Source organism: Physcomitrium patens, chromosome 5 (genome assembly GCF_059467195.1).
Source record: "Physcomitrium patens ecotype Gransden chromosome 5, ASM5946719v1, whole genome shotgun sequence".
Classification (NCBI taxonomy): domain Eukaryota; kingdom Viridiplantae; phylum Streptophyta; class Bryopsida; order Funariales; family Funariaceae; genus Physcomitrium; species Physcomitrium patens.
The window spans coordinates 5182030-5193831 of NC_143414.1; the positions used below are offsets into that span (position 1 = coordinate 5182030).

The 11802-nt window shown below is 34.2% G+C and overlaps 1 protein-coding gene and 1 pseudogene across 2 annotated transcripts; one reads left to right on the top strand and one right to left on the bottom strand.

Moving 5' to 3' along the window:
* Window positions 1–263: 263 nt before the first annotated feature.
* On the bottom strand, window positions 264–1802 carry LOC149989241 (chlorophyll a-b binding protein, chloroplastic-like; annotated as a pseudogene). The gene is made up of 2 exons (XR_016502887.1): window positions 1602–1802; window positions 264–1410 (listed from the first exon to the last, which is right to left on the bottom strand). The product of XR_016502887.1 is annotated as a chlorophyll a-b binding protein, chloroplastic-like (transcript).
* Window positions 1803–8328: 6526 nt separating this feature from the next.
* Window positions 8329–9910, top strand: LOC149989242 (chlorophyll a-b binding protein, chloroplastic-like). Its single transcript, XM_090250325.1, has 2 exons — window positions 8329–8529; window positions 8722–9910. Exons 1-2 carry the CDS (start codon window positions 8390–8392, stop codon window positions 9371–9373), a joined length of 792 nt encoding a protein of 263 aa, XP_090106451.1. The 5' UTR covers window positions 8329–8389; the 3' UTR covers window positions 9374–9910.
* The last annotated feature ends 1892 nt before the right edge of the window (window positions 9911–11802 follow it).

The following is an 11802-nucleotide window of genomic DNA, read 5'->3' on the forward strand; positions in this document are numbered from 1 at the left end:
GCACACCGGTGAACTGCCACATCAGTGTTCATGACGAAGAATACTCTTCCTTACTCAAAACCGTGAATATTGCAAGACTACAGAGATTCTCCTCCTTGAATTGAATCATATTAACTTCTACATTCAAGTGCCGCTCGATTTCAATTCTTCCGCTCACACGTTTTCAAAAAGGATAGTAAACATAATGAGCGATAATTCATACAAGGATTGAACATGACAAATCGAGTAATTCTCAGAACCAGGTGCACAACCAGCGCGAAAACTCCGACAACGGACACATTAATTTCTTTCCTCAAAACCGTGAATAGAGAAAATCTGTCTGCTCACAGTCCCTCTTCACATAAAAACTTGACACTCATTTTCACCTTCAACCAACACAATCCCTGCTCGTTCGCTAGGAACAGAAGTTGCTGCAAACCCGCTGTAAGTCGGATTGCATTCATGTATCCGACTGCAAGACAGACTCTTCCGCATTCTACCATCTGCTACTGGCCTTGACACTGTGTCGAAGCAAGGTGACGCACGGAGTAAACACAACCGTTCGTCATCACATGTTCCGAACACCAACGTTGCGACATTTCAGGGATCAGCGTCTCCCGTGGCACACCAAAACACGTTCATTCTTGTGTAATCATCCTTTACTGAACCAGCGTGGCTGGAAACACCCAACCGCCAATAATTTGCAACACTTACTCCTCTATGGTACAGAATGCAAGGCGATCTTGCGCCTCAGCCGTCATCTCTTCGACGGATCATACATCTAGTTGCCGGGAACGAAGTTGGTGGCGTATGCCCATGCGTTGTTCGCAACGGGGTCAGCCAGGTGGTCGTTCAGGTTCTCCAGGGGTCCCTTGCCGGTGACGATAGCCTGGACGAAGAACCCGAACATTGAGAACATTGCCAATCGCCCGTTCTTGATTTCCTTCACCTTCAACTCGGCGAAGGTGTCGGGGTCGTCGGCCAAGCCCAAGGGGTCGAATGAACCTCCTGGGTAGATGGGGTCCGTCACCTCACCCAAGGGACCACCGGCGACGCGGTAACCCTCCACGGCTCCCATCAGGATCACCTGGCATGCCCAGATGGCCAAAATGCTCTGTGCGTGCACAAGGCTGGGGTTGCCGAGGTAGTCCAAACCTCCCTCGCTGAAGATCTGGGCGCCAGCCTTGAACCACACGGCCTCTCCGAACTTCACACCGCTCTTGGCCAGGAGCTCAGGGGTCAAGCACCCCAAGGCTCCGAGCATGGCCCACCGGGCGTGGATGACCTCCAGCTCGCGGTTGCGGGCGAACGTCTCGGGGTCGGAGGACAATCCAGCGGTATCCCAGCCGTAGTCACCAGCGAACTCACCATTCAGGTACGAGGGTCTCGCCGGAGAATGGGCCCAGAAACTTGGGTCGGTCAGCGCCATACCTACACCAATCAGTCACATCGCCGACTGAGTAATCAAGCATCGCAACCTCTGTTTGCACAAACCACTCGCATGTCCCCGAACAAACATAACACCAACCAGCACCCTTGACACACTCTCCATAAACCCGGCATTGTGTCATCAGCACTCGCATAACACCCATCTACCAGACTCACAAAAACGCGAAGCTCACCAGATGCTGTCAGACCCAGCGGACTTGCGCATGGTGACGCGGGCCTCATTGGCACCCACCCTGCGGGACAGCTCGTTCACGGGCTTGAGCAAGCTCTGCCCAGCCAAGGCGGTAGAAGCGCAGGCGGTAGCGGCAGCCATGGCTGAAACACACAATGCACAGCGAAGCTATCACGAGATTGACACACCGGAAGTGCAAGCCGCTGCGAGTCAATAACTACAGTTGGAGGCGGGAGGGGCAATTATAGCACAGATGGAGGGGCAGGACACAGCAGGATAAAAGGGCAGCAGGAGCACTTATCGGATAAGACGATATCGGAACCCGGATGAGCGGAGGTTCATGTCGTCAACTTATTAGCTCGATGCGGTCCGGGCCATCTCCGACCAGGGAATTGGATTCCGCCCGAGGCACGCTCTTCCACGTGACGCTCGCCATCTAATTGCGTGGTGGGTTGCACCGCTCTTGCTTCGCCGCTAGACTCCGTTTACCGGCGGTCTTGAGTGCGCTACTCGTTTTCCGAGCCAATCTTTCATTTTATTTAAGTTATGTATGTTGTTCATTTGTATTCTTATACGCTAGCACCTCTTCTGTTTGCCAGTGTGTTCCACAGATTTAGATGATCATGTCGCTAGTGCATGGTCTGTATAAGCAATAGCATGTGGTTTTGATTCTTGCAATTTTCGCTTGTTTCTATAAGCGTGACGTGAACTTCAATGGGTAAAGGAATCATTAGGTGGACACCTCGTCTTACTGTATGGACATTCTTCTTTTGTTGTTTGGACACCTCTCATGCCACGCACTCCTTCATATTCACAACAGATCTCTTACTTGCACTAAAAAGTTTTAGGGTATGTGTATAGTAAAAGATTTTTTATGTAAATTAATTAGCTTTTTAAATCAAATTAAAGAAGTGTATAAAATCTATTATGAAATTGATTAAAATTTGATCAACAAAATAAAATAAATAGACAAATAAGGAGAAGATGAAATGAATTGCAATGAGCCATTACACACAATTCTTTTACTGTGTACTTATCCTAACACTTTCAATGTAAAGAAGAGCTTTATTGTTTATGTGGGGGAGATGTGTGACACAAAGAGGGTCCATGCAATAGAATGGGGTGTACACCTAACAATTCCCTTGATTATGTTGAAGATATTACATATCAATTATATATATAGTATTGTTGTTGGTAGAATATACAAGGAAATTGAAATCAAAATTAGTGCCCAAATTCTCTATATGTTTTTGGAATGGACGTATGTACAAGCATATGTTAGTTCTTTTAAAGTTTTCATATCTATGGTGAGGATGAAATATGCCATTGTATATGTCAATGAGGTAGAAAAATGCATCTTATGGCAATATATTTACTAAGTGAGTTTTTTTTTTTTATGAAAAAATAAGAAATAAGAAAAACACATATTGTGTTGGTATTTGTATATATTTTGTTTGTTGAAAATTATATTCATATAGTTTTGATTTTTTTACTATTATTATTTTTAAAATTTTGAAATATTATATATAAAAATAATAACAATATTTTTTTAAAATTACATTATAATTAAACATATATATTAATTTATGTATCAGTAATAGTCATAAAGTTATATCTAAATATGGATATTATTAAAAGGAATTTTGAATTTTTTGTATTTTTATTTTTTTTGTATGTACTTTTGTTTGTTTTTTTATTAAATTTTTGTATTTATTTATAATTAGATTTAAAAAAATTGTACATAAAATACATATCTAATAAAAAAACTTATACTTAAATACATATCTATAAGAAAAATTTAATTTTTATGTTTTGGGGTAAAGTAATAATATTATATTAAGTGCATTGTAGAGAACAAAACCAATTTGAAGCATCTTGTGGTGGCATTGACAAAAATGAATTATTTTGGAAGTATTAAAGAAATTTTTGACAAGAATTTTAAGTAATAATTATGTATAATTAAATATAAAAGATAATTAAAATTATTATGACCTAGGATAATCTACGAGCTAATGGAATTTTATTTTAGTTTATATTTGGCAACCATTTAAAATCCATGCTTATATGAGTACTTGAAGTTCTTGTGATTTGTATAAATAACTACTTGATTGAAAGTGTCTTTTAGATGTTGATGTAATTCTTGAAATGAATCTATAATTACAAAAAGTTCTTTGTTAAGGATCTCATAATTAATCTTCATTGCTAAAACCTTTTTTGAATGAAAAGATATATGATGAAGTTTGTTACTTGCTCCCATACATAATAATATTATACCAAAGGTAAATTTTGATATACCTATTTTTATTAAAAAAAAATACTTAAAAAAAATCCACATGATGTAAGATTGATGTTCAAAGTAAAAACTGTCTTTAGAGCTTTAAATACTACTTTAATTTCTTTATTCTACTACAAGTCAAATTCATAAGTAGAGCTACAACTTGAGAAAACTTTTTGATAAAGATTTAGTAATATTTTGTAAATTATAAAAGATATTTAACATCTTTTATTTTTCTAGGAACCTTCTAATCTATAATAGTTTGATTTTATTTAGAATTTATTATAATACCTTCTTTTGAAATGGTATATCCAAAAAAAATCAACTTGAGTTGTATAAAATACCTACTTTTCCATCTTGGCATATAGTCCAATATTTTTAAGTTTTTTTAATATATGATATATATAAAATTTATAATTTTTCTATTTTTAGAATATATTCAAATTTGTATATATATAAAAATAAAAAATATCTTAAAACTTTCAGAAAACATCATTTTTAAGATATTAAAAAGAATCAATATATTTTTGAGACCAAAAGACATGATATGGTATTTAAAATGTCCATACTTGATTCAAATCATAGTCTTCAATTTATTTATTTATTTATTTTAATATGTACTTAATTATATGCTCTTTATAGATCTTATTTTTGTATAGATCTAATAAAAAATCTTAGTATCAAAGATAAAGAATGCTTATTTTTAATAGTAATTTTATTAAGTTATCAATAATCTACATACATATGTAATGATCTATCTATTTGTTTACAAATAAGATAGAAGTTCATGATAAAGATTTTGAATAGCATATAAAGTTCTTGGCTAAGTTCTCATCAATATATACCTTAAATTTAGTCAACTCATTTTGTGATAAGCTATAGATTGGTCTAAATGTTGATTCAACTTTCTCTTAAAGGTCAATAGAGTAGTCATAAGAACAATTCTTTGAAAACATATTTGCATTATTCTTTTTAATAACATCTTGTTAATCTTTATATTGACTTGGAATACCATTTGAAGTCTTTCTACTATTAAAAATAGATTTGGTATAAATAACACTATTGTAACCATTTATTGCTACTTCCTTACAAAGTATTTTATGAATAGCATCTCTAGAAGACAACGGACAACCATCTATGATTTCTACATGCATAAGTTTAGTTTTCTTTATTAAGCATATTTTGTATCTTTTAAAAAACTTTCCATCTAATAAAACAAGTTAAAGCTTCTAAATCTAAAAAAGCAAATACCTTGTGATTAATAGATTCTAAAAAAATATCTATTCTAAAGACATTGATATTGCTATTAAATTCTAAAAAGGTTGATGCCTGTTTTTTGCAATTTTTAGGTCAAAGTTTAAAAAATCCAATTGTTATACTTCACAAGCAAATTCAAATGCATAACTTAATGTCTAAGGATTATATAAATTCAACATCAATTTTTTTACCTCATATTTTAATCCATAAAATAATTATTAATAAATAAAGTATCATCTCAACTAATATCAGTCATAAATTATTAAAATTGTGAAGCATATAATATTAATAATTGATTTTTTTTAATACAAAATATAAATCTTATTGATTATAATACATATTACATTATGTTTTTCATATATGGATTAAAACCTTGTTTAGAAAAACTTTTAAATTATCCAATATTGAATCATGTTGTTTAAGATAAGAAAAAATTATAATAAAGTAGAACAAAAAAATAGTCTTTCTATAAATATAACTTGTGATTGTAAAATTGGATAGTTTTGAGATTGAGATTCAATCACCAATTTTACATGATTGACAAATCATTGAAACTTTGATCTATTGCCATCCAACTTCTCAAATAAGAAAATCATTATTTCTTTAATACTTGAAGGATCTACTACCAGAAGAGAACTAATTTAATTTAGTAAACATATTCAAACAACTCTAATTGTCTTTATAAAATCAATTATTGTCAATTTTATTGCACTTAGCAGTAGTAAATTGCAAAAATGCATTGCTACTTGGTTGCATTAGAAGATTTCAGTTTGAAAAGAAAAACCTGTTATTTTGGTTTTTCAATATGGTTAAGTTATGAAGTAATTTCTAAATAACATAGTATTTATTTTCATAAAAAATATGGTTATTACTTTCATAGATAAGATAGTTATTATTTTCATAAAAAATATAGTGATTATTTTCATAAATAATATAGTGATTATTTTCATAAATAATATAGTGATTATTTTCATAAAAAATATAAAGATTATTTTCATAAAAAATATAAATATTATTTTCATAAATAATATAGTGATTACTTTCATAAATTATATAGTGATTATTTTCATAAATAATATAGTTACTATTTTCATCAATAATATAGATATTATTTTCATAAATAATATAGTGATTATTTTCAAAAATAATATAGATATTATATTCATAAATAATATAGTGATTATTTTCAAAAATAATATAGATATTATTTTCAAAAATAATATAGATATTATTTTCATAAATAATATAGTGATTATTTTCAAAAATAATGTAGATATTATTTTCATAAATAATGTAGATATTATTTTCATAATTAATGTAGATATTATTTTCATAAATAATGTAGATATTATTTTCATAAATAATGTAGATATTATTTTCATAAATAATGTAGATATTATTTTCATAAATAATGTAGATATTATTTTCATAAATAATGTAGATATTATTTTCATAAATAATATAGATATTATTTTCATAAATAATGTAGATATTATTTTCATAAATAATGTAGATATTATTTTCATAAATAATGTAGATATTATTTTCATAAATAATGTAGATATTATTTTCATAAATAATGTAGATATTATTTTCATAAATAATGTAGATATTAGTTTCATAAGTGATAGATTTATTATTTTCATAAATAATAGATTTATTATTTTCATAAATAATAGATTTATTATTTTTCATAAATAATAGATTTATTATTTTCATAAATAATAGATTTATTATTCTCATAAATAATAGATTTAATTATTTTCATAAATAATAGATTTATTATTTTCATAAATAATAGATTTATTATTTTCATAAATAATAGACTTATTATTTTCATAAATGATAGAGTTATTATTTTTATTATATAATATTTCAAAATTTTAAAAATAATAATAGTAAAAAAATCAAAACTATATGAATAAATTTTCAACAAACAAAATATATACAAATACCAACACAATATGTGTTTTTCTTATTTCTTATTTTTTCATAAAAAAAAAAAACTCACTTAGTAAATATATTGCCATAAGATGCATTTTTCTACCTCATTGACATATACAATGGCATATTTCATCCTCACCATAGATATGAAAACTTTAAAAGAACTAACATATGCTTGTACATACGTCCATTCCAAAAACATATAGAGAATTTTGGGCACTAATTTTGATTTCAATTTCCTTGTATATTCTACCAACAACAATACATATATATATAATTGATATGTAATATCTTCAACATAAATCAAAGGGAATTGTTAGGTGTACACCCCATTCTATTGCATGGACACCTCTTTGTGTCACACATCTCCCCCACATAAACAATAAAGCTCTTCTTTACATTGAAAGTGTTTAGGATAAGTACACAGTAAAAGAATTGTGTGTAATGGCTCATTGCAATTCATTTCATCTTCTCCTTATTTGTCTATTTATTTTATTTTGTTGATCAAATTTTAATCAATTTCATAATAGATTTTATACACTTCTTTAATTTGATTTAAAAAGCTAATTAAATTTACATAAAAAATCTTTTACTATACACATACCCTAAAACTTTTTAGTGCAAGTAAGAGATCTGTTGTGAATATGAAGGAGGTGCGTGGCATGAGAGGTGTCCAAACAACAAAAGAAGAATGTCCATACAGTAAGACGAGGTGTCCACCTAATGATTCCTTTACCCATTGAAGTTCACGTCACGCTTATAGAAACAAGCGAAAATTGCAAGAATCAAAACCACATGCTATTGCTTATACAGACCATGCACTAGCGACATGATCATCTAAATCTGTGGAACACACTGGCAAACAGAAGAGGTGCTAGCGTATAAGAATACAAATGAACAACATACATAACTTAAATAAAATGAAAGATTGGCTCGGAAAACGAGTAGCGCACTCAAGACCGCCGGTAAACGGAGTCTAGCGGCGAAGCAAGAGCGGTGCAACCCACCACGCAATTAGATGGCGAGCGTCACGTGGAAGAGCGTGCCTCGGGCGGAATCCAATTCCCTGGTCGGAGATGGCCCGGACCGCATCGAGCTAATAAGTTGACGACATGAACCTCCGCTCATCCGGGTTCCGATATCGTCTTATCCGATAAGTGCTCCTGCTGCCCTTTTATCCTGCTGTGTCCTGCCCCTCCATCTGTGCTATAATTGCCCCTCCCGCCTCCAACTGTAGTTATTGACTCGCAGCGGCTTGCACTTCCGGTGTGTCAATCTCGTGATAGCTTCGCTGTGCATTGTGTGTTTCAGCCATGGCTGCCGCTACCGCCTGCGCTTCTACCGCCTTGGCTGGGCAGAGCTTGCTCAAGCCCGTGAACGAGCTGTCCCGCAGGGTGGGTGCCAATGAGGCCCGCGTCACCATGCGCAAGTCCGCTGGGTCTGACAGCATCTGGTGAGCTTCGCGTTTTTGTGAGTCTGGTAGATGGGTGTTATGCGAGTGCTGATGACACAATGCCGGGTTTATGGAGAGTGTGTCAAGGGTGCTGGTTGGTGTTATGTTTTGTTCGGGGACATGCGAGTGGTTTGTGCAAACAGAGGTTGCGATGCTTGATTACTCAGTCGGCGATGTGACTGATTGGTGTAGGTATGGCGCTGACCGACCCAAGTTTCTGGGCCCATTCTCCGGCGAGACCCCCTCGTACCTGAATGGTGAGTTCGCTGGTGACTACGGCTGGGATACCGCTGGATTGTCCTCCGACCCCGAGACGTTCGCCCGCAACCGCGAGCTGGAGGTCATCCACGCCCGGTGGGCCATGCTCGGAGCCTTGGGGTGCTTGACCCCTGAGCTCCTGGCCAAGAGCGGTGTGAAGTTCGGAGAGGCCGTGTGGTTCAAGGCTGGCGCCCAGATCTTCAGCGAGGGAGGTTTGGACTACCTCGGCAACCCCAGCCTTGTGCACGCACAGAGCATTTTGGCCATCTGGGCATGCCAGGTGATCCTGATGGGAGCCGTGGAGGGTTACCGCGTCGCCGGTGGTCCCTTGGGTGAGGTGACGGACCCCATCTACCCAGGAGGTTCATTCGACCCCTTGGGCTTGGCCGACGACCCCGACACCTTCGCCGAGTTGAAGGTGAAGGAAATCAAGAACGGGCGATTGGCAATGTTCTCAATGTTCGGGTTCTTCGTCCAGGCTATCGTCACCGGCAAGGGACCCCTGGAGAACCTGAACGACCACCTGGCTGACCCCGTTGCGAACAACGCATGGGCATACGCCACCAACTTCGTTCCCGGCAACTAGATGTATGATCCGTCGAAGAGATGACGGCTGAGGCGCAAGATCGCCTTGCATTCTGTACCATAGAGGAGTAAGTGTTTGCAAATTATTGGCGGTTGGGTGTTTCCAGCCACGCTGGTTCAGTAAAGGATGATTACACAAGAATGAACGTGTTTTGGTGTGCCACGGGAGACGCTGATCCCTGAAATGTCGCAACGTGTGGTGTTCCGGAACATGTGATGACGAACGGTTGTGTTTACTCCGTGCGTCACCTTGCTTCGACACAGTGTCAAGGCCAGTAGCAGATGGTAGAATGCGGAAGAGTCTGTCTTGCAGTCGGATACATGAATGCAATCCGACTTACAGCGGGTTTGCAGCAACTTCTGTTCCTAGCGAACGAGCAGGGATTGTGTTGGTTGAAGGTGAAAATGAGTGTCAAGTTTTTATGTGAAGAGGGACTGTGAGCAGACAGATTTTCTCTATTCACGGTTTTGAGGAAAGAAATTAATGTGTCCGTTGTCGGAGTTTTCGTGCTGGTTGTGCACCTGGTTCTGAGAATTACTCGATTTGTCATGTTCAATCCTTGTATGAATTATCGCTCATTATGTTTACTATCCTTTTTGAAAACGTGTGAGCGGAAGAATTGAAATCGAGCGGCACTTGAATGTAGAAGTTAATATGATTCAATTCAAGGAGGAGAATCTCTGTAGTCTTGCAATATTCACGGTTTTGAGTAAGGGAAGAGTATTCTTCGTCATGAACACTGATGTGGCAGTTCACCGGTGTGCCGTTGAAAGGGTGTTGCTGAAATGAACTAACGGCCAACTGTTCAGTTACTCTATACAATTTTTGAAAAAATCTTTTTGTTTATGGTTATATGTTATGAATATACCCGAAATAGGAAAAGCACGTAGAGGTGATTATGTGTAAAGCGGAAGTGTAAGAAGTATGCCAAATATGACACATTGTTCTTAAATGACAATTGAACGACCTACTTTAGAAGCTTGTTTACTACATTGTAGCGGGCATTCTCCGTTGATACTCTTCAAACTGACGATCGTACATCAACAGGCAGTAACACCGTTTATGCTTTTAATTCGATCTGCTGTTGTACAAAACATATTGTCTAACCAAATTAAAAGTAATGTCTAATGTAAATGTTCGAAAATTCTAAGCAAAATTATATTAAATGTCTACACATTATTGAGTTGTAACAGACCACAAATCTTATAATTAAAAAATAACAATCTTGCTATGTTCTAAAAAGAATCATATTTTATTTTTTTTCAAATTAGATTTTATGTATATGTATATATATATATATATATATATATATATAAATTTCAAAATTTAGTATTTTTAATGCATGAAATGTTAAATTGCAGTAAGATTTCTTCTTACAAAGGTGAACTGAAAATAAAAATTTCAATCATTGCAACTATAAAGAAAGATAACAAGAAATGTTTAAGCACACTACTAAAAAACAATCTAAATTTGTTTTGCAATTTTATAGCTAACTTTTAGTACAACCTCAAAACCTAAAAACCAGTTGCCTCACATGTTATAATTTGTAGACTACACTTACAAGTTATAAGATTTGCAAGTATAATGTAGAAAGGAATAAGATTAGTTTTGAATCATCCAATTAGACATTAACAAAAGATCTTAAGATTTAAATTTGGCATACACTTACAAACTAGAAAAAACGTATAGTTTAAAATGTTTCATAGTTTTTATTTAGCTTTCTTAGTTGATGTGTCACTCTTCTTATGTGATATACATTATAGTTCTTTTTTGTGTATCACTACATTTTCCTTACATTGTTACTTCTAGGTTGATCCTACAATAATTTTTAATTGATTGCATTACTAATCTTTGTATTTCTTTGTTCTATTGATAATTGCAACAAAGATTATTTGATGTTTTTTTAACCTCTTTTGTTCAATGCTACATTTTCTTGTCTCTATTTAGAAGGAAAAAGATAAAAATAAAAATAAAAATATTATATTTTACTAATAAGATTCAAATATTATTTTTCTAAAGCAATAACACATCTCAAATAAATAATACCCAATTATTATATTTAAAGATAATGATTCTTCTATTTGACAAAACAAACCTTTCAAATCACTTTCAAAATTGGCTTTTGAGGCTATCTTTCTAACTTACTACTACTTATTAGTTAGATTGATTAGCTACCTATTAGTGATCTCAAGAAGTCATATAACTAAATCTAATGTTTTTAGCACCATTTCCATGTCAATTAGATGAGATTAATATTAAAATTAGCTAAAAGTGGTAAAAACAACTAGAATTTGAATTAACTAAGCCAACGGACTATTGATTGTGCTTTTGCATGGCAATCATTTGAAATTTTTTATTTTAGAAAAGAGAATCCAAACGACCATAGCTAAATAACATTGATCTCAATTAATGCATTTGGTAGAATCTTA